This window comes from Felis catus, chromosome A1, assembly GCF_018350175.1.
Source record: "Felis catus isolate Fca126 chromosome A1, F.catus_Fca126_mat1.0, whole genome shotgun sequence".
In the NCBI taxonomy this organism is placed as follows: Eukaryota; Metazoa; Chordata; class Mammalia; order Carnivora; family Felidae; genus Felis; species Felis catus.
Genome location: NC_058368.1, coordinates 50,203,371 through 50,228,777, shown reverse-complemented (window position 1 = coordinate 50,228,777; position 25,407 = coordinate 50,203,371). Strand labels below are relative to the sequence as shown.

Here is a 25,407-nt window from a genome sequence, read left to right as displayed (position 1 = left end):
TTAATGCAACAGCAAGTTTATTTACAAATGCAATGAACAGAAAGGCTTGTTAGTTCCTGGAGAAAACTTTTGGTATACAAACCCTGATGATTTTGTATTAATGAAAAACAGCAGCTTTCTATTGAGAACTGCTTAGCGACAATTCTGAAGAAAATAGAGATCTCTTCATCAAGCAAATAAAATGTCACGTATGCTAAAAGTTTTTCTTAAAAAAAAAAGCACAATATTACATAGATGAAAAGAAGGATACAGAAGGCAAATTTGTGGGTAGATTTTAGTGACATTCTCTATACGGTTCTGTATTAATTTGGTATACATTACAATAAACAGCAAATGCAATCATATATTTATATTAACTATTTCAAATAATGTTTCAGAACCTTTTTAAAAAAGAAACAATAAAATAACCCTCTTCAAAACACCACTAGAAAGTCAAACTAGATCATTATCAGCTCCAAAAATACTTTGAAGTTCTTATTTTTCCCTTGTGCTTTTTAAGATGCTGACTTCAAAAAGTAAATACTGCACTTTTCCCCCCATACAGAATTACCTTCTTATAAATAAACAACAACAACAAAAATACACGTTCTACCAAGACTATAATGCTCTGATGTAATCTAGAGAGGCAAAAAAAAAAAAAAAAAAAAGTGTTATCCTTTTTAAAAAAGAGCACAAAAGAAATCCAACATGTATTTATAGATCTACATCAGCAGCAACCACCTCTTCTTCTATCTGCAACAGTGCTTTCGCAGGGAGGCTTACATCACATGGCGGTTGGCCGTCCAGCTGATCGGGCAAGGAGAAAAAAAGAAAAGTACTTAGGCCTGAGAAATACTTGAGTATCGCTGCCTGGGATACATAGTGGTAATCACTCAGAGAATGGCCCCATGAGGTAGAAAGCGTGACCTTGTCACTCACTTAGGGTAAAGCTAGGCAAATCACAGCCTCGTTTCTAAAATTCTTTATTTATAAAAATAAACTGCTAATATAGAAATTACACTCAACTCTCTATTATTTGTACTGGAGGAGAGAAAAGGCATGGGCAATTTTCCCCTGAAGATTCCAAAGATCAAATATATTTGGCTTGGGAATTTGATTAAAGAGAGAAAAGCGCACACACATACACACACTCCCGCCATTACATGCCCAGCCTTGCCACTCTCCAACCTCAGTGGTCGCATCCAAAGGACGGGATGCTGGGGAGAGAAGGTTCACAACCCGCTGACAGATAAGAGAGAGTTGACTGAGCTGAAACCATTTTCAAAGCACTCTTCACATAAAGGGCCATATAAATACCTCAGAGTTCAAAAGCAAATGGTTTTGCTGATACCACTTGTAACACCCTTTCACAATAAGGAAGAAACACATGTTACCAGCATCAAGGTTCAAAATATAAACAGCAGTAATAGTTGTCTTTATGTGGCTATAAACAATATGCAATCTATTTGTGCTATCTTATGTTTTATTAACACACAAACAAAAACGTGCTTAGACACAAACCAGCATGTGAAGTTTTTAAAAAACTCAGTTTTTCCAAAAATGACACTGAAACACCATATAATCAGAATAAACGTTCTCCTTTTTAAAATATTGTATATACGGATATACGATTGTATAGCAACAAAGCATAAACTATTCTTTATTACTTTTTTAAATCATAGGTTTTAAAGTTGGTCATGTTCTGAATCACATAATCAAAGCCCACTGTTAGCTAATAGGAATCAGCTAATGATGAGGGACCAACTCTTTGCCAAAAAACAGCTTACAGTCTACCCAGAAGGATCATTTTAGCTGTCTGTTTTGGTTTGTTGATATCCTCGTCATTAGAAGTTTCTCCAAACACTGAGCAGACAGCACAGAATGCTGTCCTGCTTCAGCCATACGTCCCTTTCCAATTCCTCACTCTCCACCCCTGAGCCACCAGAGTGTGGCTGGCATTGGAGCACTGACCCACTCACCGCAGCCTCTTTGAGGGGGACACACTAAGATTCCTAAAGCCTGGCATCTAAGGCAGGGAGGTTGAGGGGAATGTGGATGCAGGTTCAGGGAAATGCCCGGGAACCCGTGGTCTCCTTAGAAGACAAGAAATTTTCTCCCTGATTTGCTCTCTTACATTTGTATCTGAGATAGCAGTCATTGCAGTACAGTTGGTGGTTTCTGATTCTGACTTCAGCTCCTGAGGAGGAGCCTCCGAGGTCACGCTCACAGGCAATGCACTGAGGAATGAGAAAGAACCACCACAGTCAGTCAGCTCAGGAAGTCTTGGGGCACTCTTAGGTAAAAACAAGAAAAGATTGAGCAGAATGCAGCTTCTAAGCTCTTAAATACATTTCAGCAAAGGGGGGGGGAAAAGCCCAAAAGATAATTAGTAGATGAAAATCAAGCCTGCCAGATGAGACATTAAAGAATTCTTAAGTCCAATTTTAAGAGTCAAAATTATCATTCTAAATATACCAAAAGAGTAAAAATGATTTGCTGATTAGCTTGAAAGAATTCAGTCTTCGTTTCTTGTAGGGGAATGTGAGAGGATAAGGCATTGCATGAACTAGTAAGGTAAATGAGGAGTGGGTTTCTGGCACTTTCCTCTGGGGTGGGCAACACCTAGTGTCCCCACTGCACCAGCCTGGCAAGCGTTTGGACACGGCACTTTCACTTCAAGGCAACATATATCGGTTCCACATGTTCAAACACTAATTACTTGGACTCGTTCTGTTCTGCCCAGGAACCACTCAAGCCAGCAACACACAGGCTTAAACAAGCTGTGGTCTGCGAGACTCCAGGAATAAGAACCAAAGTCTCTTTCTGGCCCAATGCAAGTTCTAGAATCACATAGATGTGTCCCTAAAGATAGATATTGAAGAAAAAAAAAAGTAATTACAGGCTTCGTTCCTATGGGCAGAAACCCACCAGGTGTAAGCAGGCTTTGCAGCTATAAAAATATTTACAATGTTCTTCTTCACATACTCTCCCTAGTAAAGCTAAGCTTTCAGACACTTGGAATTGCATGTCCCCATGCTCTTAATAACACTGGTAAATTTTATTTCAGGTATGCCTATGACAGCATGTTAGATGAAGCATTTATAGGCTGTAAATTTGACTTCTAGAATCTTAACAGATTGGAGGCTGGCAGTACATAGTGTTTCTGGACTTAATTTTTGAAACTAGTTTAAGATTTGAGAACAGGCAATTTGTGATTCAAAGTGCAGCACAGACTGACGCATGTAGCACGGAGTTTTGTTAGTGACACATCCACACCCAGCGCGCAAAGAAGCCATGCGCTCTCCAAGCAAAGCTTTGCGGGCCTACAGGCTGTCTGTCTCCGTCTCACCTTAAAACAATGCAAATGATAACAAAGACCCAGGGACTCGATGATCATGGCGGCTCCTTTGCCCAGAATGTTATTACAGTAGGAGCACATGCGCTTCCCACTGACTGACCTAGACGCGGAACAAGAATGGAAGGGAGGCTTTCATCTGCTCAAATCAAGGTTACTTAAAATCACACTCTGGCATTAACATTAATAACTACTTAAGAAAGTATGTATCTGTGGGAGGAGAGTGGTCACCAGACAATCAAAGTATGCTATGTTGTACCTTGAAAGATCTCCATGGTGGTTCCGAAACCCTTGACACCTATTTGTACAAATGAACAATTTCAGTGTAATTCGTCCATTCTGTACCTCCTGACGTTACTGTCCTTAGATCACATCTCCTCTACCATCTCAACCTTGTTTTCCCAGCCTCTTTCTCACTCACTTGCTATTCTAGTTACCCAGAAGTCCCAGTGTTCCGGACGGTGCCTCTGGCTTCCAGGATGCCTCTGGGTGACAGTTGGCTGACAGCTACCATTTACATAGGTAAGGAGGGGTTCTACTCTCCCCTGGATGTATGTCTCTCCTGTCCCAGGTGGGAAGGTAAAGGTCACTTCTTACCATTGCATCCCATCGTACTAGCACAGTAGTGACACTGACAGTGTATCACTGCCCATGCTGCCTCCTTGAGAGAGACATTTCCAGGGCAAAAAAGTCAACAGCCCGTCTCCTATCTGCTCTTATAGGGCAGAGCTCTCAGATAAGTAAGTGCACACTCTGTCCTCTGCCTTCCTCCAACTCCATAGCCTTCATCTCTCCCCACAATTACCACAAATTCGTATCCCTTCTTAATTCAAAACTCCATGATACACACTTTAGAGATCCTGGAACAAGTAACATTATTTTAGATGGCTATGTCTTCTTAACAAATCCCTCATTTGATAGCTAAAAAAAAATTCCAATATTAATCACCGTGTTTTTACTCTTCAGTATTTCATTGCAATGGAAAGTACTATATTCCTAGAACTCCCTTCGGAGTATACACACGGCTTCTTGAAGCACTGGGTCTGTGCAGAGGCTAACAAACCTCACAACCTAACACAGGCTGATGTCTGAGTTTTACTCCACATCAGAAGACAAGCTGAGTCAAGGTCTATGGATACGACTCTAACCAGTTCCTGCATCATATAACCTACAGAACTGGGTTCTGTAGTCTGAACAAAATATTGGCAAACTACATAAGTAGCCAGCAATGGTTTGAAAATCAAAAACAAAAAAAGCAGTATCTAACTACTTAACATTTTTTCTCCAGCTTGTTAAAAGTTGCACAGACAATGGAGCTGGGTTATAATGCTTTCCTTTTACACTCAGTTCCTATTAAAAAAAGAGTTTGCATATAGTCTCAATAAAAGTCATTTACAATACTGCTCTTACTCATAAATTTCAAATGCATTCACAAATTACTGTATATTTTTATGCTTCCACGTTGAGAACTACACAAGTACATGTGCACAGACCACAAGCAAACGGGACAGTGGCAATGAAGCACATGTTTCAAAAGTCTCCGATGGCTTCACAAGACATCCGTAGATGCTCTTAGGGCAGCATGGAAAGCTATTAAGAAAGCCTTAATTAATGTTGGTAAAGGAACGCTGAATTTGACAGATTCCAAAAGGCTTGGTTTTGGTTTTCACCAGAAAACTTGGACAAGACTCTGGGGAAATTTTAATGAAAAAATACCCCAAGACTAGGGTTCTCACCTGTTGCGTAGCTGGGAGCCCAGCTGTGATGCTGAAGGAGAATGGCTGCGTGGTGCGGGAGAAGGCGCGGTGGTGGTCTTCACAGAACCAGTGGAAGGAGGGGGAACGCTGGAGGATGGATTCCGCATGTAGGCACGGTTTGACGTGGACACCAGCTGAGGTGGTGGGCGACTGAAGTCTTGAACGGAGGAGGAAGCATGGACTCCTGAAGACTGATTGAGCCAAGGGGATGGTTTCCAGGAATTGGATCTTGGGGAATCCAGGTTATCTAGAGATTCGCCTCTGAACACAGAAAGGGTTAATTAAGGTTATATAATACATTCAACTAGAATCTATCATTACAGTCACTAAAATATCTACCTTCTGTATTTTGTAAGTAGGTATTAATCTAGCGAGTCCCGTTACATATAAAGTTGCCACTAATAACCAAAGTTTCTTTTCATCAGAATCATGATGTTTCATATTCAAGTAATCTTCATTTATTTTTATTTACTTGGTGCTTAGATAAAATAAAAAACACCAAAGTGGAAAATATTATTTTTTTAAAAATAAACTACTACATTCTTCCTTTAAATATTCAGCTGAATAGACATACCTTAATTTTTAAAATTGAACCAAAAAATATCATTTTAGGCACTTATATATATCAGGTGTTAGACTAAACATAGCCAAAATTTTTATTTTTCACACACTATATACAATTTTTTTATATCTCACAGATGCTAACTTCTCCATAGGAAAAAGAGCTAGGTAGAACTGGCTTTCAACAGTGTCTGTCTGATTCCAGGGTAATCCAGACCATTCCTACTATGCAGTCCTCATTCACTCACCACCCCAAACCCTGAATTTAGTCAACTCTTCAATGTCTATCTTGTGGAAGCATTCACCAGCCACTTCCCTTAAAGTGAATATGCACTTAATATAGAACTTAGCTCACAAACTGAATTAAATACAACTTCTGGAAAACCTCTCTTAAACAAAGTCAAGTGCTTACATAAATTCTGATCTACAAAGGTCGACTCCAAATTATAAATGGTTACTTTCTAACAGGTCAATTTTGTTACTACATTTAAAACTTGATCTTTTATCCCAAGTGTAAAATATGCATTTTTTTCTTTTATAATTAGAGAAATACTACATCATCATGATGAAAAGGACCCAAGCGGTATAGAGGGGTATCTGAGGGATGAATATAGTCCCCCCGACCACCCTCACTTACCACAATTTACCTGCCCTAATTCCCAGAGGTAACCACTGTTAACTTCTAGACTTCTCCTGTTTACAGAGTTACAAACAGATACAAATTTACGTAAGTACAGCCATATCTATACACGTATGTAATGTGTTCATGGTTTTAACTTTCTTAACCAACTGGGATTATTCCACAATGCATACTCTTCATAACTCACTTTATTCCATGGAGTATGTATTATATTAGAACCATCTTCACGCCGGTTCATGTGTAGACCGTACTTGAGAGGCCCCCCGTGACTCATCCTCTTGGCATCCAGGCCATTACATGGTCCCCTCCCACTGATTCTCTCCTTGGCCACGTGACATGCGTGGTCCCCTCCCACTGATTCTCTGCTTGGCCACATGACACACCTGCACATGAGGGCTTATCCTCCTGAAAGGTTTCCTCTCTGAATCCAGGTACCATGTCATGAGGCAGCTCAAGCAGCTATGGGAGAGGCCCATGCAGGAACAGAGGCTCCTCACCAAGAGCTCCAGATGAGCTCTCAGTGCAGCAACTACATCAGAGGTCAGCAAATTACAGCCCACCATCAGGATATGCACAAATCATGAGCTAAGGATATTTTTTATTTTCAAACAGTCATAAAAAAAACAACAAAGAATATGTGACAGACACTGATGTGGCCTACAAAGTCAAAGTGATGTACTATCTCATCCTTTATCAAAAGAGAAAGTAACTTTTTTTTTTGCCAACACCAGCTCAAAAGGGCTGTCCGAGTGCCCCAACCAACATCATCCAAAGTGCTGCCCAGTCAGTTGTGATAAGAATTGTGATAATGTAGAATATTACACAACTCTGAAAGAACGAAAGAGACGTTGCTGTATCATATACCACCTAAAAACTGGGGTTCATCAATGTGCCATTAGTTGTTTAGCAAGAACTGAGTACACTCCCATTCACAGATATTCTGATTCTTTTCTTTTTACCTATTGCCAATAATACTTAAGTATATATCCTTTGGTCTCTCTTTTGCATATTTATCCAAATACATTCAGAAGATAAAGTGCCAGGAACTAGGTAGCTCACATGGGTACAGACATAAAAGCTTCTGCTGAATAAATACTGAAAAACTTTCCACTCAACTGGGAGAAATAATTCCTGTTTCCTTATACCACTGCTAAGACTAGATTGAATTAGTCAATATTTAAGCCTCTACAAATCTTCTAAGGAGATACATCATTGTTATCTTAGGAGTAGCATTAACCTTTTATATGTTTACTTTCTTTTTCTGTGAACTGTCTGTTCATACCACCTGTCTATGTTCCTATAAAGTTGTCACGGTTTATTTATTGATTTATGAAAGTTCCTTGTATAGTGAGATAATTAGCCCTTGTAACATGTTCCAAATTTTCCTCAGTTTGTCACCTGGCAAAACACTTAATAAAAGTAGCTTCAGTATTCATTTATCAACATCTTTCAAAATGTTCATCTTCTCATTTTCAATTAATGTATATCTATATGTTTTCCTTAAAGTTATAAAAATTAGGTTTCACACTGTGTAAACACTATTATGATTCCAAATGAACCATTAGCTCATTATAAACAAACAGGCTTAATTTTCTCAGTTCAGCAGCCAAGGAAGGACAAAGAGCAGCATAAATTTTTTAAGTGACTGAATCGTTACTTCAGAATTTCACATCCACCTTTGCAACCTGTTAGCCATGTGTTTTTGTCCAAGTGTATTCCCAGCTTGAGCCACGGTTTCTTTACATGGAAGAACAGAATCACCATCCTTGCCTCAAAACATTTTCCCCAGAGGAAGTCAGATGAGGTAAACAAAGTAACTGGCATATGTCTGGCCCTCAAATAAGCCCTCGAACATGCGCCCAGTCACATTCACTGTGCTGCCCTTTCTCCACTGAATTTTAGATAAGAAAAAATAGTACGACAACTCTCCTGTCCAAAGTCACCCACCTGTCCAGAAATTAAATATCTGCCTCACAGTACAGAAGAGGAAATAACTCCTAAAAACTCTCGCACCTTCTCATAATCCCAGGCAGACAGATGGGCTCCTTGTTGACACTGGAACTGCGCTGTCGGATCCAGCTGTTGTCATTGTGAAGAGATGTTCTCTTCCTCATTTCTTGAAGGATTTGCTGTCTCTCTAACTCTGCTTCTGACGGCACCTGTTCCTTCTTGGAGCTCCTCTGTGATGAGCTAGTGCTCCCAATTCGGTCTAAATATTTACTGCTTCCTAAATTAAAAACATATCAAAGACTGCAGGATTAGCTATTATTTAAAAAAAAAAATGAGGTTGGATAGTGGATAAATTTCCAAATACAATGTAGCAAAAAATATGACATTGTGCACATATGGTAACATCAATTCTCAGTAAGACTGCTGCATGGGAACACAGAAGTAAGTCCGCTATTCCTGCGAATTCCAGTTCCACACCCAGAGGCACGTCACAGGTGCACCCTGAAAGACTTAAGCAGGCTTCCCAAAAAGGAAACAACCAGCATTGATTTCAGTGCTAGTAAGCTTCAAAATGATCATCTAGAAATACTTTCTCTTCCGCTTCTCTTTCCTCATGAAATTAAATCAATCAAACACATGCTCGTCGAAAGCTTGCTGTGACACGCTTTCAAAAAACATACACTCTCCCTGGGGGGAGGAAGATATGTATGCCTGCATCTCCAGCTGACATGACTCAAGTCTTCCTGAGTGTAAGTTCTAGAATAAGTCATGGCCAAATTGTAGGAATAAGAGCACATTCTATCACTGAAATAGCTTTTGTGATATTGAAAAATAGTCAAGTAACCCAAATGCTAACCGAGGAATGTTATCAGATTTGTTTGTCCTCTAAGAAACTGACAAAGCCAGAATTTGGATGCTGAATATATGAATGACAATTCAGTGAGGTTTTATCCTGAAGGCTTTGTCTCATTGGATAAGCTGATTAATTTCTAATTTGGGTAAAACATCCATAACTTTGAAGTATTTTCCCCCTTTCAACTTGGATTAGGAAATTTCATCTCAGGATTTGTTTTGTTTCACTCTCCACATTTACTGCTGTTGTCATTTTTTTCAAAATTCATGGCGCCTCTCTGCATTAGTGAGCAGTGAAAAAGGCCAAAGTTTTCTCATACATACCTACATTTACATTTGTGTATGCATACAGCTTATCAATTTGGTCAGGTTTTTTTTGGTTTTTTTTTTTTTTTTTTTTTTTATTTTTGAAAGAGAGAGAGAGAGATAGAGAGAAAGGGAGGGGCAGAAACAGAAGGAGGCACAGATCCGAAGCAGGCTCCAGGCTCTGAGTTGTTAGCACAGAGCCTGACGTGGGGCTTGAACCCACAAACCTGTGAGACCATGACCTGAGCCAAAGTCAGACTCTTAACTGACTGAGCCACCCAGGCACCCCTGGTCAGATTTTAAATTAAACATTTTCTATTTTAGAAGTGCCTTATTGGCATAACTGGGTCTTTCAATAAAATACTTCATTTCATTAGTTCCACTGCCTGCTACTCAGGAGCTTTACAGTTAGTAAAGGGAAGAAAGCAAACATTGAAGATTGAAGTACTTAAAGTTTGATTTTAATTGTGGCTAGGGCAAATTCAGGGGGGAAAGAAACTCAGAGATCCAAACAAGTAAGACCAGAGGAACAAGATCAGAAAGCATGTGATACTGGGAACTGGGAAAGAAAAAAATTTGGTTTAAGATAAGGGTTCCTGCCAGGAAAGACAGCATAACAGCTGGAAATTTACACTAGGACCAGACAATGGAAGGTCCTATGTGTTAAGGAGAAGGAGGTGATCATAGAACCTAACAAACTAAATTCTATGAGCTTTAACCAGAGGTTACAAACTAGACCAATTAGGGCTATAGATGTGTTGTTTGGCTCACAGAGGGTTTTAAATTTTGTTTATCCTTGTCAGCACTTAAAAGATTTTTTAGGGGCGCCTGGTGGCGCGGTCGGTTAAGCGTCCAACTTCAGCCAGGTCACGATCTCGCGGTCCGTGAGTTCGAGCCCCGCGTCGGGCTCTGGGCTGATGGCTCAGAGCCTGGAGCCTGTTTCCGATTCTGTGTCTCCCTCTCTCTCTGCCCCTCCCCCGTTCATGCTCTGTCTCTCTCTGTCCCAAAAATAAATAAATGTTGAAAAAAAAATTAAAAAAAAAAAGATTTTTTAAAAATGTGGATTTTCATTAACTTCTCTTTTACAACAGAAACAGTTGACCCTCACAGGCTTGCATTCTCCCACAATGCCACACCAGGCTGGAGCTGGAAGCAGCTATCCATCAGTGGGCATGTCCACCAAATTCATCTCAATCCTCACCTGGAACTTCGATTCATTCATATAACCGGCCAACACCCTGCTTACCCAAAGACTGATATATAAACCCTGTTCTAAAATGATGCTTTATGCTTGGGGTTCCCCCCTGCTTAGTTATATAATTTCAGTCACATGCATTCCTTTTATTAATATTTTAGTTAATTTTTTAATGTTTATTTCTTTTTGAGAGAGAGAGAGAGAGAGCAAGAGCATGAAAGGGGGAGGGCAGAGAGAGAAGGAGACAGAATCTGAAGCAAACTCTGAGCTGTCAGCACAGAGCCTGACACAGGACTCAAACCCACAAACCATGAGATCATGACCTGAGCCGAAGTCAGATGCTCAACTGACTGAGCCACCCAGGCGCCCCACATGCATTTCTAAAAGCACACTTTATACTAATAATATCAGGTTCCAGCTCATTTTTGCTAAGTTAGTGAAATGATTATCATTTCGGACTTTGGGACACTTGGCACTTAAATGTACAATTTCAAGTTTATAAACAATTTTTAAGTCCCCTGGTATTCTGCAGAAAACTTCTCTGTCCCATTTCCTTGGCTGCAAGATGAAATCTACACAAAACCATCAGCAGCACTGAAAAATGCCCATATTTCATTAGCTATTTAAAACCATTTTAATCTCCCAGTACCCCCTCCATTATAAAGTAAAGCCAGAATAACCACAAGATAGTTTTGTTTTTATACACAAATGCTAAAAATACTTGGTATTTTAATTATGTAATCTTAATGACTCTGAAATATATTGACTTTAAAAATACCGATCATAGCGTGTGATAGCATAAACAAGCAACTGTGCTGAGGAATTTGGGGGGGAAATTCACATTTACCATTTTTATTTGTAGGGTAATCATCCAGTTCAGTAGTGGATCTGGATTTATTCCTACAACACAAAACACAACATGTTACAGACGTCTCATTAGGAACATCTTTTTTACATTTGTGATGTAAGAACACCAAAAAGATTGCTTTTTAAAGCAGTTGATTTATTTCCTATGTCTGTTGAGAGCAACATTTATTTTCATACTAAGGAATTTTTCATGTTGTACAAGGTAGCAGAAAACAGCGATGTCTCTAAATGAGAAAACAGCTTGATGCTTGAAGCAGATATAAATGTGAAGGTCCTCTCCAGTTTGTAGGATGATTAAGCCTATGATTTTTGACCAATCTGTGTACTTTGATTCTCTTCCAGATCTCGATCTCACAGGCTATACCAGACATCTGTCATCAGATTACCTAACATCATACTGTCCCCCACTTCCTTCATGCTGCCCAAGGGTCAAGAAGTTGACTTTCTGGGCACTAGGGTACTTACTCCGAAACAGCCACTGACCAATGCTATCTTGGCAGTGCAAAGAGGTATTCACCCGTGCTGGCATAGGGAACCTATGAAGTTACCTGACTTTGAAATGGCAACATTTAGGTTTCTGTATCAACCCATGCTGTTCTCATTCTCACTCTTTAAGCACGAGAACTCCAAATGATAGTGGTAATAACGAATAATATATGTTATCATACATACACATAACGTATGCATAGAGCATACATGTGCATATATACAACATATAATAATGTGTAGGACATAATAATGTATCACAACTGTTAGCAACTTTCATGACGGTTTCATTTGTATTGACATAGAAAATACTTTTATTACGAGGTGTCCAGCCACACCTCTTAATGCCTCTCAGCCCATGCTGCATCATAAATGCCTAGCAGTGTTTTATACTTCCAGGAGTTACTGATTTTGCCTCTGCAATCTAATTATTTTCTCAAGGTAATAAGCCACATAAATAAAGGTTATTAAAATATATAAGTAAATGCATATCTTTAAAAAAGAGAGATACACATTTTAATGATCCACAATTACCCAGAAACCTTCACTATAAATAAGGTCATCCATCGCTAAAACATTTTCTAGCTTCATGTCAGCCCATTACTACCTATATATTAATGTTCCCTATCGACTTGGAGTCCTACTCAGTCATCCTCATTGCCCATAGAGATGACTCTTTCCATATTTCTAAGGCAAACTTCCTAAAGAAGAAATGTCACCTCTGAAAACACAAATTAATGGTCATACACTGGGTATTTATAGACAGAGTTCTACCCAGAAGTCCTTAATGGTTTCAGAACTGCAAAGCATTTTAAAGTTACTTTCAAACATTAAGTTTAACATTTCAGGGAATTTTAAGACATATATAACATTTACTGGAATTGACTGGTAGTTCTAATCAGCCTAAGAGAAGGCCGCAATTCTCATTTCAGATGTCCACACATGACTTCGAGTAAGCTTCGGCCATTGCTTGTAACCTCTTTAAAACAAAAATTAAGGTAGATTGCCGAAGATGAACACACTTCTACCCAGCGTCCATTCCCCTGGCATTGTGGCTCCTCCTACATGGAAAGAGGTAGAGTTTTTCTCTCTTCTGTGAACTTGGGCTGGCCTGTGACTTTAGGTAATGGAATGTGGCAGAAGTGTTGGCGGGCTCGTTCAGAACCTAGACTGCAAGGAGCCTTGCATGCTTCTTCGCTTCCCTCTCTCTGCTCAGCCACCACATACGTAAGACTGCACTGGCTTGCTGGGTCTTGAAAGGCACATGGCCTAGTTAGCCTCACCATCCCAGCTGACAGTCAGCCAACTCCCCAAAGCAGAGCTGCCTAGTAAACCAGTAGCAGATGTATGAGGAGCCCAATCAATTAGGAGAACTGCCAATTAGAATCAGCCCCAAAATACCCACAAAACCATGTTAAATCACTAAGTTTAGGGGTAGCTGGTTACACAGCAAAAGCTAGTCCGTACAAAGATCAACCAGCAAGATCTTTGTATCCACCCCCCCCCCCCACACACACACACAGAAAAAGTTAAAGTAGTCCTACAAAACATCTAGGCAAGCCCTCAAATATTCATTTAAACCAATCATTCCAACCATATTACAATGAGATGTCCTACATACCTGTCACTAGGAAGCAACCCTGGGGATTTTTCCTCTCTCTTTGGTAGATCATAGGAATCAATTGGCCTAAAAAGATAGAGGAGTTTACGGTAAAACTATCAGACTTCAATGCCTTTCCTGAGCTTGAGGAATTGATACCAAAACAACGTTATTCTAGCCTCTTTATGAGACGGCCTCTGGATTAAAAACGAAACACAAGTATTTCAATCAAGCACTGCAGAAAGCAGAGCTACTAATAGCATATTTTGCAATTTATTCATCCCACAGATGTATACCTGCTACTGTTCTAGGGCTGGGCTAGAGAAGCAAACAAAACAAAGAAGTATTAAATGTAATTCTTATGTTTCAGTGGGCAGGAAGGCCACAAACACTTAACATAAAGCATGGTATGTCAGGAGAAGGGGTGGGGAAAAGACACATATTTTAGATGAGGTATTCCGGAAAGTCTGAGAAGGTGACATTTGAGCAGAGACTTAAAGAAAATGGGTAAGACAAACAAATATGTGAGGGAAGACGTCTCCAAGCACAGGGACTGAGAAATGCAGAAGTCCTGGGGCAGGATGCATCAGAGAGTTTCAAGAATGGAAAAGGAGGCCAGTGTGTCTGGAACAGACAGAGTGAAGGGAAGAGTAGTAGGAAGCTAGGTAGACCACAGGGTCAAGACCCAGCTCGTGCAAGCCTTCTAGGTTACTACGAGGACTTGGGTGGTCTAACACAATAGAGAGCCATCTGAATAGATGTAAGCAGGGAAGTAAGGTGACAGGATCAGGTATACAATGTAAAGGGTTTCCACTGGGCTGCCTGTGTACAGAATGGATGGTAGGGATCAACATAGTGCCTCTGGAGCGGGAAACGGATACAACTAAGCCAAGCCAATTTAAAATACAACAGTGCCCTTCGGCTGTGGGACAAACCTTCTATACTGGTATATTCTGACTGAAGTTTCCCTCTCTCTCTCTGCCTGGTGCTTGCGCTCCTCGGCCTCCGCCGGATGCCTCTTCTGCTCCTGCCCTTCCTGATACTGTGGCTCCTCCGGTGTCCTCTCTTTCTCAAGAGTTAGTTGCTCCTGCAGCTTCTTTCTCTGGTCCTCGTCCGCACCCTCCTTTTGCTGCTGGCTCCTCTCCTCTTCTCCTGCTCGGGTTCCTTCCCGGTCGGAGGACTTGGACCCCTCACCCCAGGTGGCTTCCCAGCTGGCAACGGCAGGCTCCCGTGCAGTCAGAGAAATGCTGTTTGAGTTCAGGACCATCAGTTCCTAGGTGACCAGGGAGAACAAGAAACCCGTCCAAATCTGTGTCTTTCTATGATGTCATAAAGACAGATCTATAGTCAGTTTTAGAGACTTTATTGCAGTTGGCCTGGAATTCCACTTGGAATGATGGTAAAAGTTTCACTGCCAACAAAGCCACACATGGGTGACAGAGACAGAAGAAGACAAAGATGCAGTTAGAGATGATTAACACAATTATTTAATGATACTCTAGAGAAACTAAGGGAAAGGTTGAAACATCAAAGCAAAATTCTGACAAATCAAAGCTCACTGTATTTTCCAAAGAGCTTGTGTTAAGTGAATATGTGGCCAAAGCCAGGTGAAATATAGTATCTTCCGTTTTTCAGCTAATTTCACCAAGACAGAGAACACAGCATACTCCAACACTACCTCATTCAAGTACTTGTAATTCTCTCTCTCAGCTTCCTGCTTAGCCCTTTGCCACTCTTCCCTGAGTTTCTCCTGCTCACGTTGATATTTTTCCTATAAGAAGAGACAGCATGTTAGTTAATTAGTTAATTGACAGGTTAATGATGTTAAACAGAATCTGTTTTACTAGCATTTTTTTCTAGCTCTACCATTCATCTCAATCTTTAAAGGCAGTGATATTATTTTAACCAATAGGACTTCCATCCCTAAAGTACAAAATAGCTTATTACATTGGGGTGTCTGGATGGCTCAGTTGGGTAAGCGTCTGACTCCAGATTTTGGCTCAGCTCATGATCTCATGGTTTGTGGGATCGAGCCCCACGTCAAGCTCTGCGCTGACAGCATGGATTCTACTCGGGATTCTCCCTCTGTCTCTCTCTCTCCCCTCGCAATAAATAAACTTAAACAAATAGCTTATATCAAATTAAAACACAGTCTGAGGGAAGGGTAGATACTCAGAATTGAATCTATAGCCACCCTCTACCACAGCTGTAATTGATTAGAGCCCCTTGCTAGCAAGGGGGCTGGATTTCTCTGCAACAGAATAAGCACACAGCGTAAAGGGTGTTAAGTCCTTACTTCCCACATGTAAGAATTCCACAAAACTGTAGTGCCTCATTCTAAAACATACACGGGGTAAATAATTATTTAAAAAGAGGGCTGGGAAAGTTTCAAAATAGAAATGTAATTAACACAAGATGGGCTACCTATCAAAAGATTTGTTAATTATGAGGTTATTAGCTTTTAACGTTTTTTTTTTTTTTTAATTTGCTTCACAATGCTGGTTGACAGGGACCAGTTCCTGGGAGCCCATATATTTCTGCTCTACCTGCAGAAGGCGGTCCTGCTCCTTCTGCCACCGCTCCTGCCGCTTCCGCTCCTCCTCTTGATCCCATGCCCAGCGACTCGGGGCACTGAGGGTTGGAACTGGAAGCTAACCAGTCAGAAGAGAAGATGTGCAAACAAGGAAGAACATGTGACATCATTGAGTCGTCTACTGAAGCATTCTCGCTAACATGAATTATTCATACCACCCTTTGCCAAAGCAGTACCAGAGGAGGCTTGGCTTTTCATCTCAAAATAGGTCTTTCCAACTTGGAAAGACTGCTCCTTGATAAATTCTTATGCAACTGAAAATAAGCGATGCTACTCGGTGCTAATTCGGTCCCACCAAGGTCACCTTATTTATTCCAAAAACAAATGAACACTACTTACATCAGGAACCACAGAATCGGAGCTTCCTGTATTGCAGCATGTGGGAAAGGAAAAAGACAATAAGTTTTTTCATTTCTGTGAAATAATTCTTTTCAGAAAGTCTTACCAGCTGTTTGTATGCCAGTATACTAAGGGACATCAACGATTTTTTTTAAACCACAGCAGTATCTTAGTTTTTCTCTTTAATTTCATCTGCTTGTTTTTTACCTCCCAAAGTCAAAGTCATTTAAAAAGAGAGAGAGAGAGAGAGAGAGAGAAACTGTGGATGCCAAAGGTGAACCCTAGCTCCCGTTTCTAGAGCTGAACTGATGGTGTGTTCTAAAGAGGTTTTGGGGTTCTTTTATGAATAGACTTGGTAGTATCTCACAGCTCAGCCTAATAGGGGGGAAAAAAAAGAATTTCAAGTGTTACAACATCTACAAATCAAAAATTTTACTTGCCACTGTTCAATTACGATGTGACAGCTCCCAATCACATTTTCCAAGTCTCCTTGCTAATAAGCAACTTTCCTTAAATAAGACCCCACAAAAACATGTTCAAGAAATCCTTCCCTTCCCTCTCCTATTACTTGAAGCACAGATATTCAACTTCATGTGTAAGGCTATGGGCCTAGTATCACTCTTTTTATTCGTAGGAGGACTACATAAATGTGGGTCTGTATGTAGGACAAGGATTATAAACAAGTAAGCAAGTTTCATGAAATGCATTATCATACAGTATTTATTTAATTTTCCTGAAACCTCAGCTGTCTGGTAAATTTATTCACTCGCACATTTTTTTTAAGAAAGCTGCTTTGAGACTTAGGAAAAAGTTCTTCCCTAAAATAGCCTGTTGAAGAAAAGTAAGTGAACATTAGAACAGAGCAAGAAAAGGAATTGTTTCAGTTTAGCCAGTTTGGGCTAGGAGTATCACACTGTTTCAATTAAATTACCACAGAAACACAGGAATTTAACAAAAATGTCAAAAACACGAAGGATACTGACACAAATAGACCTTGCACATGCATGGCTGATAAGCTATTCTTATTTATGGTCAAAAAGAAACCTTAACTTGCCAAAGGAAGGCTAGCAGATCTAAAAAAAAAAAAAAAAAATCCATGAGTCCAGGAAGTATACTGTAAGACAAGTGTGTAAAGGATTTTTGATCATCTTAAAAGCAAGAAACAACAACATTTAGACACCAACAGCACACTACTCTCCGTGCCATTGCATCTCAAATGTTGGCTATTACTTTTAAGTTCTTGATAGCACAGCACAGCTGGGAATGCATTCGTGAGACAGGGCGTTAGACAGACGTGACAGGGGTAAGAAATGCCACACGCATAGCACATAAGGCAGAGCTGCTCAACTACACCAACACAGTGATTCTCAAGATGCACGTTGTTGGAAGTACAACCAAAATTTACATTTGATTTGCTTTAGAATCCACAGAGCACTCCTAGTAACACTCCAGAGCCATCACCCCAATACTAATAAACAACTCTGCTCTTTATTAAGAGCACGGTCCATAATCAAAAATTAGAGTTTTTATAAATGTTCAACAATTGTATGTTGGTGTAATCTAGTAGTATGCAATTTGTAGGAAGCAGTAAGGCGTAAGTGAAGTTCCTCATTTCTTACTGTCACCCAGTGGAAAGAAATAAGTGTGTGTTTAACAGCATCTCAATCTTTTAATTAGAAAACCAAAAAAAATTCACAGGTATACAAAGACACGCAAAGACCCATTACCACAGAGGTAGACCCATGAACTGTAAGAAAAACCTGACGACCCTAGGAAAAGAATGGAAATGGGTTATGTTGCTTGGTCATGACAGCCAATTGAAAGGCTCAGTGCCCAGCACCACAGACGACTAGGAAAGAGTGGAGAATGGGAACAAGTCGATGAAAGTGCATGAATTGTTAGTTTGGTAGTTTACCTTGTTCAAAAAATTGTGATCGCCTTTTTAAGTTTTTCAAAGAAATAGGTTCAGATGCTAGTTGAAAAATACAAAAAAAAAAAAATCAATACCATGTCATTCATTTTAATCTCTCACCACTGGAAAACATTTGACTAATGTCTGCAGCACTAGTTTCAAAATGACAAAACTGATGGCCATGGAAGATATGGATTATTTCAATGTACAGAGACACATATTTTTAGAAGTCTATACTACATTCGGATTAGTAGAGGAACTAATTATTTCATTAATAAATTCTAGCAGATAGCATCATAGTTTCACAGAAGCCCCATGCTAGATCACACAGCTTTAGAGAAATGGACATTAATATGTTTTGCTAGGTTAATCAATCCAAAGTCTAGAAGTCCAAAGAGAATTGTTTGCAACTAAAGTTTTCACAGTATTAAGTAAAAAATGAACTGAAAAATAGTGGGGAGGAAGACAAGAAAATAAATTAATACCCAGAGAAAGACAAAATAAAAACAAATGCCCAAATTAAAATATTCTTGTATTTTGCCCTAGTAACATCCACTAACTTCAAGTAAATGGAGTTCAGTCCGATTAAAAAAAAAAAAAAAAAAGAGAGAGAGGATGAAAAGATACATTCTGACTTCTACAGATCTGTTGCAAGGTCATGGCAAATGATCATTACACTTCTGTTTATTCATAAAATGTAAATGAAATTATTACTTGACACTAGTCGGTGCTTACTTCTCTTAACATACCCCTCAAATGACAGGCCAGCATACAGTGCCAGTCACTAATGACAAGTTCAGTGTCTTATTATCTGTTTGCTCTGCCTGAATAACTGGTAGAATAGGACCTGGGCATCTTGGATTTAACATCATAAATCAAAAATAAGTCAGGTTAGGGGCACCTGGGTGGTTCTGTTGGCTAAGCATCCGATTCCCGATTTCGGTTGAGATCATGATCTCACGGGTCGTGGCATGGAGCCCCGTGTCCACGCAGCGCAGAGCCTACTTGGGATTCTCTCTCCCTCTCTGCCCCTCCCACACTCGTGCTGGCTTGCACGTGTGGGCACGCACCCTCTCTATGTCTCTCAAAATAAATAAACTTAAAAAAAATGTTAGGTTTGCTTACAAAACTTCTTTGATTAAGAATGCAGTATCAGACAATTAAAACACAGTCACTTGTAACCATCAGAAATTTAACACCAAAATAAGTCATCAATAAAGGGAAATTTACAAACTTGGTTTGGCTTTGACCATTATGAACTGGCAAATGCAGGTGCAAAGCCATCAAACTGCTATGAAGACCCAGCCCAACCAGAGCTTAGCTTCATGGTAAAAGGAGTTTTATCTCCTTTGGGTCTCTCTCTCCCTGCCTATGTGAACCAGATCTTTCTTCCTTATTTTGTATGCTTAAGGAATAGCACATAGCATGTGGTGACAATTACTTATGAACAGACAGAAGGAGGAAGAGAGCAGTAACTAACTCCCTAAAACAAGATCTCCCTAGATACTACGCCTGCCTTGTCATTACAAATGGGTACTTTTCACTAATAACTGTTATTGCCATTGCTCTACTAAGACTAGCTGCCTATGAACTTGTCCTTTTCACCACAATAAAGGGGAGCAGGAAACTTCATTCATCGTTTCAGATTTAACGAAGATTCCCTCTGCCAACATACCATTGCAAGAAGGCTAATGGCCTCGGGAAACCAGTCTTTCTTATTTGGCTTAGACACACAGGCACTCAAAGCTGCTGGGCATGCTGCCAAAGCGTTGTTTGCAGTTCCTGAACTATTCAAACCCTGGAACTGAATGCCTTTCCACCTGGCTGCAACTGGATCTGCGTGCTAACCTTTTAGTTTCAACTTGCATTGGGATCAGTTTTTCTTTGCCTCTATTCTGACATTAATTTTTATAATAGCAAAACTTGAATGCTAGCGCTTCTATATTATAAATATAGTTACAATGGTGATGTTTACCTTTTGATTCAAAAGTATTACTTTCATCACGAATTCCATTTATTTCCTTGGATTCAGTATTCTGGAAAGGATAAAATGCCAGTTAGCATCTATTTCCTCAACTGGACTTTGGGTTTAAATGATGCATATCCCATTGGTGAAAATATCTTAATAAGGTGAGTTTTTCAGGATATTTATGTATTTCTTACAGCCTTTTACATAAATAGAAAAAAATTTTCATTATTCTTTAATATTTGTGGAAGGATTAATGACCATCTATCGATAAGCATGAATGACTTTAAATTCAGTCATTCCTTTTCCAAGAAACATGATATGCCAAATAATTAGTTCACTTAGCTTGTATTTATGACTAAGCAACATAAGCACATAAGATTCTTCAGCATTTAAGCATTTCTTACACAATGTAGCTGGAACTCCTTATTGGCTAAAAGAGTATCTTAGATAACAACAACTATATCTAGGGAGTCGATATAAGCATTTATTTGAAATTTTAAATTTAACTGATACTTAGGAAAATGCCTAGACTGTAATTATTTTTCATCAATTAATGTCACTGAATATCTTTTAACCACACATGAAGTCTAACCATCAAATTCACCTACATAAGAAACTAAACATGCTTCATGAGGTTTTAAAATAAGTATAGTAATTGTGTACAATTTACCTGTAAAGACTAAAGAAAGCATAGACAAATTACAGTGTATAATTCTACATTATTACTACTTCATATCCACAAAGATCTGAGGAATGGGCATAATGATGAAGATTGGTAAGAAATACCCGTAAAACAACAGTACAGGATCTTTTGATTTTACCATTATGTAACTATTATTCTATTAATAGTAATGCCATAGGATTTACTCTCGTTCCTATAAATTATCTTATTCAACTAATGGTTTTTAAAGTAGCATCAAAATTGTTCAAATAAATCCTTTTCCCCACCCACACAGACTTCCTACAGATACTTTGCTCTACACAAATACTCCCACTTCTCAAAATACTTACAGAATGCTGGAGGCTTTCCGAGAAATCAGTCGTTACTGACAGATTTGAAGATTTGTCTGAGTTGTAAATTCCAGAAGTTGTATCAATCCACTTTGTTTCAGGTGAACCTATAATTTTGGTAGCCATACTGGTGAGATTGAGGGTTTTATGCCGTGTAAATGGCAGGGAAGGTTGGTCTCTGCCCCAGTCTGATTGGCACATGGTGATCAAGAAATGAGTACACATAAATGTTGAAGTGGAAAGAACAAAGTTACTGAATGTACATATACAAAATGAACATGTAGAAGACATACAAACAAATCAGGTAGTGTGTGAAAGAAGTCAAGAGTTCCGTGTTCTGACCAACAGATCACCTTCCAAAAACACAAGGGTTAGATGATGTTAATAATGTAAAGACTAGCAAATTTGCTGAATCTTTCTGTAAGCCAGGATAGAGTATCATATTTTGATATCATACCTTAACAGGCAGGGGGAGGCTTAATGCCCTTCTCCATCTAACCTCAACAGCTAAGAAACACAATAATAGAATATATACTGAAAGTTCCTTGAGCATGAACAACAGCAACATGACCAATGACCTACCATGTTCTCTCTCATACCAGTTAGTTATGGTGCTGTAGAGAAAGCAAAATCATAGCGTAATTCTTAATACTCAGCATTATTATATGACTCCCAAATGCAGATGCAATTACAATAGCTTCCAGTTAATATTTGCATTCAAAGTCAGTCTAGCATGTAAATCAGTCGATAAATAATGTAAATTCAGTAAATTTGCTAGTGAAAAGTCTTCAGACAGAATAGTCAAGGAAGTATCATTCAAGACTTGTGACAGCATAACCGCAAAACATCTTGAAGCCAAAAAATTTTTAAAAACGGAGGAAGACGTTATTGAAGCAAGCTGTTAGAACCACTTGCCAAAAACCAGTTCCCGATTTAGAAAGCCAGACGGTGGTAAAACCAACTTACCAGACTTTCCATAGCGCCTGATATCCATTACTAGGTTTCCAGTTTCTTGAGCATTAGCCATGGTCGCCTCCCACTCTTTTGTGTCCTTATATGAAAACTTGGTGTTGTTAACAGCAATAATTTCATCATCTACCTGTAGCTGAGAAAATTCTGCTGGGCTACCTAAATAAAGCAAAATCAATTAAGGAACCAATAATAAAAAATTCTAAGTAAACAAACAACAACAACAACAACAACAAAATCCATGTTCTACCAATTGCTTACTTAAAGAAAAAAAATGCCTTCTTAATGTCAACTAACCATCTCTTATATTTTTCAGTTAGGGTAGATCCATGAGGTTTTTTTTACGTTATCAAATATTTGGGTATCCACAATATACAAAGCAGCAAAGGCATTTTTCACTCCACAGTAAGCATCATCATTAACATGCAAAGGAGAAATAAGCTCATCTATTCAATAAAATTTATTACCTTCCTAGGAACAAAGAAAAATTTTTAATTATTTTTAAATTAAAAATGTGAAATATATTGTACTTGAATTGAGCTTCCAAAACCAAATGTACCCTGGAATGGATTTTTTTTTTTAAAGAAAAAGGAAAAGGAAAAAAGCAAGGCCACTTAAAACTGCTTACAATTGCCACTTGCCATTATCTAATTAAAGTCTTTTTTAAGAACTTTCTTAAAAAAAAAAAAACAGTGTTAGCATGCACTTTTATATAGCTAAAACATGTAAGTGAGGAACTCCTCTTAACAACAGTAACTTTCATTTAAATTTTAGGCCTTGTGGTGATATTTTGCTGAAGACTGCCTGGGACTGACTTGATATAACCCCAGATGGGGAAGGACTTTTGTAAAAGTCCTGAAGCATCCTGAGGACACTCCACGGACAACAGATATATTAGGATGCTCAGAAAACATCAATTTATTATACAGCACTTAAATATCCACCACAGACACAGCCAATCATGGAAAGTTCTTTTTGAATTTCCAGTGAGGTGTTGTTTGGTAGCATTTCCAAATATCAAACCTAAAATTTTGACAGACGAATTCTGTAAAGGTCACAAAACTAAGACCCCACAAAACTCAAATTAATTAGGCAAAGAGAAAAAACACTATCATTCTCAGGGAAGTCTCGGGGAAGAGGATGCACCTCCTGGCTTTACTGCTGCACTTTTCACATGTATTTTCTCCTCCTACAGCAAACACACTAATTTCTGGAGGGGGTTGTGAACAGCATAGGATAACAAGGGGAAGAAAGTTCAGTAGAGCTAAATCAATGATTTACCTGCTTCAATTGATGCAACGAAGATCCCAGAAAACACCCATTTTACTGTAAACCCAAAGTCAAGACCGCTCCCAGGCGTCTGGTGTATGCTGATTCTCATATCACTGAACTGATCCTGAAAACAAATATGAACCAGTGGGATCAGGTGTTGCTGGCACCCGCAAGGAGGAAAGTCTATCCATGAAAGGAGGGAGGCTATATTCAAGGTACACTTGAATTATTTCATAATAGACCAGGAGCATCCATCTTTTTAACTTGGGTTTAGTAAAACCTTCATTTATATAAATATCAGTGAGTTAGCTTTTCTGATAAAATAAAGGAAAACTTCACATTAATAGATATTTTTCTTCACACCAATACTTTAAATCAGTTGGACATTAATAAATCTTGGGCATATGCTCACCATACAACTGGGTTTACTTTATAGACCATTTGCTATTACCCAAATAGGAAAAGAGTAAGAACATAGACTGTGTGCTGTTTAAGGGTACAAACTGGCAATCAGTAAATGAGCCCTTGAGATGTAATGCACAGAACAGTGAATACAGACAACACTGTATTATGATCAAACTCGCTAAGAGACTATAACTTAATTATTTCAACCACTAAAAAGAAAATTATGTAAGGTGATCGAGGTGCTAATTATCACTACAATGGCAATCATATTACAATATATAAATGTGTCAAATTAATATACTAACTATATACCTTAAATGTATACAATGTTACAGAACATACATTTTAATCAAATGGCATTTTTGACAATAGCAAAAAAATTGTTAACCATTTTAAAAATGCCACCGTACTTCTAGAAAAAGTGTCTCTGACATTTAACATAGCTGCATCATTTCAAGGGGTTCATTGACACACAATCAGCTAGCTGTGGGGCGCCTGTGGGACTGACACCACCCCCTAAAGAGAGCCTGAAGCTTTGGGAAGGTGTTGTTTGCCCCACAGCCACGCGAAGATCAGTGATGAGGGCAGAGCCTCCGCACAGCTGTGGGACATGGAGCGATGGCACCTCAGAGGAACCACAGGTCAGATGCCAAGAGGGCCCCTGCTGAGACACGCTGAGCAACAAGTCACAACCTCCTTAAAGTAACAACAGTCAGTGAGCCCAAGAACGACGGCCTCCGGGACAACAGCCAGCCTCCACCACCATACCCCACGGCAGCAAATTCTCGGGGCCACAGACTCACAGCCATTCCCAAAACAAATGTTTTAAGTTTTAAAATATACAATGTCTGTGAACATTTCAGTTATCTTTCATAATTTATGTGTTTCATTTTGGGTCAACAGCAGATATGAATTTTAACTTACCATTCCCAGACTAGTTTCAGTCTTTGATTCCAAATAATTAAGAACTTAGACTAAAAGAAAAAGTTATTCCTAAAGTCACTTAATTTTCCAGAAAAAAAAAAAAAAACCCTACACATTCTCCAGTACAATGTGGCCGTGAAAACCAAATCTAGGGCCAACTGGGCAATTCATAAAGCTTTATGCCGAAGTTTTTCCATCTCTAAAACAAGTTTAAAATCCATGTGAGTATATTCTGAGAAAAACTGATATTATATAAGAATTGAAATAGAAGGCAAGGAAGACACTGAACCAAGAACTTACTACATTCTATGGACACAGAAGTGCTTTAACATTTACTTATCGTTTGTTCAACATACACTTATTGTACGTCTATTCTGTATAAAACACAGTGCCTAGTTCTTGGGAAATAAAGATGGATGAGGCATGGTCCTGGCTCTTGAAAAATAATTATTGACTCTTCAAGAG

General features: G+C 39.0%; 1 protein-coding gene across 23 annotated transcripts in view; it reads right to left on the bottom strand.

The window, feature by feature from the left end:
- Window positions 1-25,407, bottom strand: part of LMO7 (LIM domain 7) — a 196,018-nt gene continuing 170,611 nt past the window's right edge. For 14 of the 23 annotated variants that reach the window (XM_045054447.1, XM_019828007.3, XM_045054411.1 and 11 more), the window contains 16 exons: window positions 23,623-23,737; window positions 22,339-22,500; window positions 21,373-21,560; window positions 20,368-20,428; window positions 18,396-18,452; window positions 16,481-16,506; window positions 16,095-16,199; window positions 15,227-15,319; window positions 14,484-14,821; window positions 13,570-13,635; window positions 11,443-11,495; window positions 8,306-8,519; window positions 5,071-5,352; window positions 3,329-3,437; window positions 2,114-2,216; window positions 1-786 (listed from right to left, as the gene is read on the bottom strand). In XM_045054447.1, the coding sequence (XP_044910382.1) occupies window positions 764-786; window positions 2,114-2,216; window positions 3,329-3,437; window positions 5,071-5,352; window positions 8,306-8,519; window positions 11,443-11,495; window positions 13,570-13,635; window positions 14,484-14,821; window positions 15,227-15,319; window positions 16,095-16,199; window positions 16,481-16,506; window positions 18,396-18,452; window positions 20,368-20,428; window positions 21,373-21,560; window positions 22,339-22,500; window positions 23,623-23,737 (1,995 nt within the window). In that variant the 3' untranslated portion in view covers window positions 1-763. Of the gene's footprint in view, window positions 787-2,113; window positions 2,217-3,328; window positions 3,438-3,469; window positions 3,633-5,070; window positions 5,353-8,305; window positions 8,520-11,442; window positions 11,496-13,569; window positions 13,636-14,483; window positions 14,822-15,226; window positions 15,320-16,094; window positions 16,200-16,480; window positions 16,507-18,395; window positions 18,453-20,367; window positions 20,429-21,372; window positions 21,561-22,338; window positions 22,501-23,622; window positions 23,738-25,407 lie in introns of those variants that run through there. The other 9 variants (XM_019828020.3, XM_019828047.3, XM_045054463.1 and 6 more) reach the window with 5 other exon arrangements.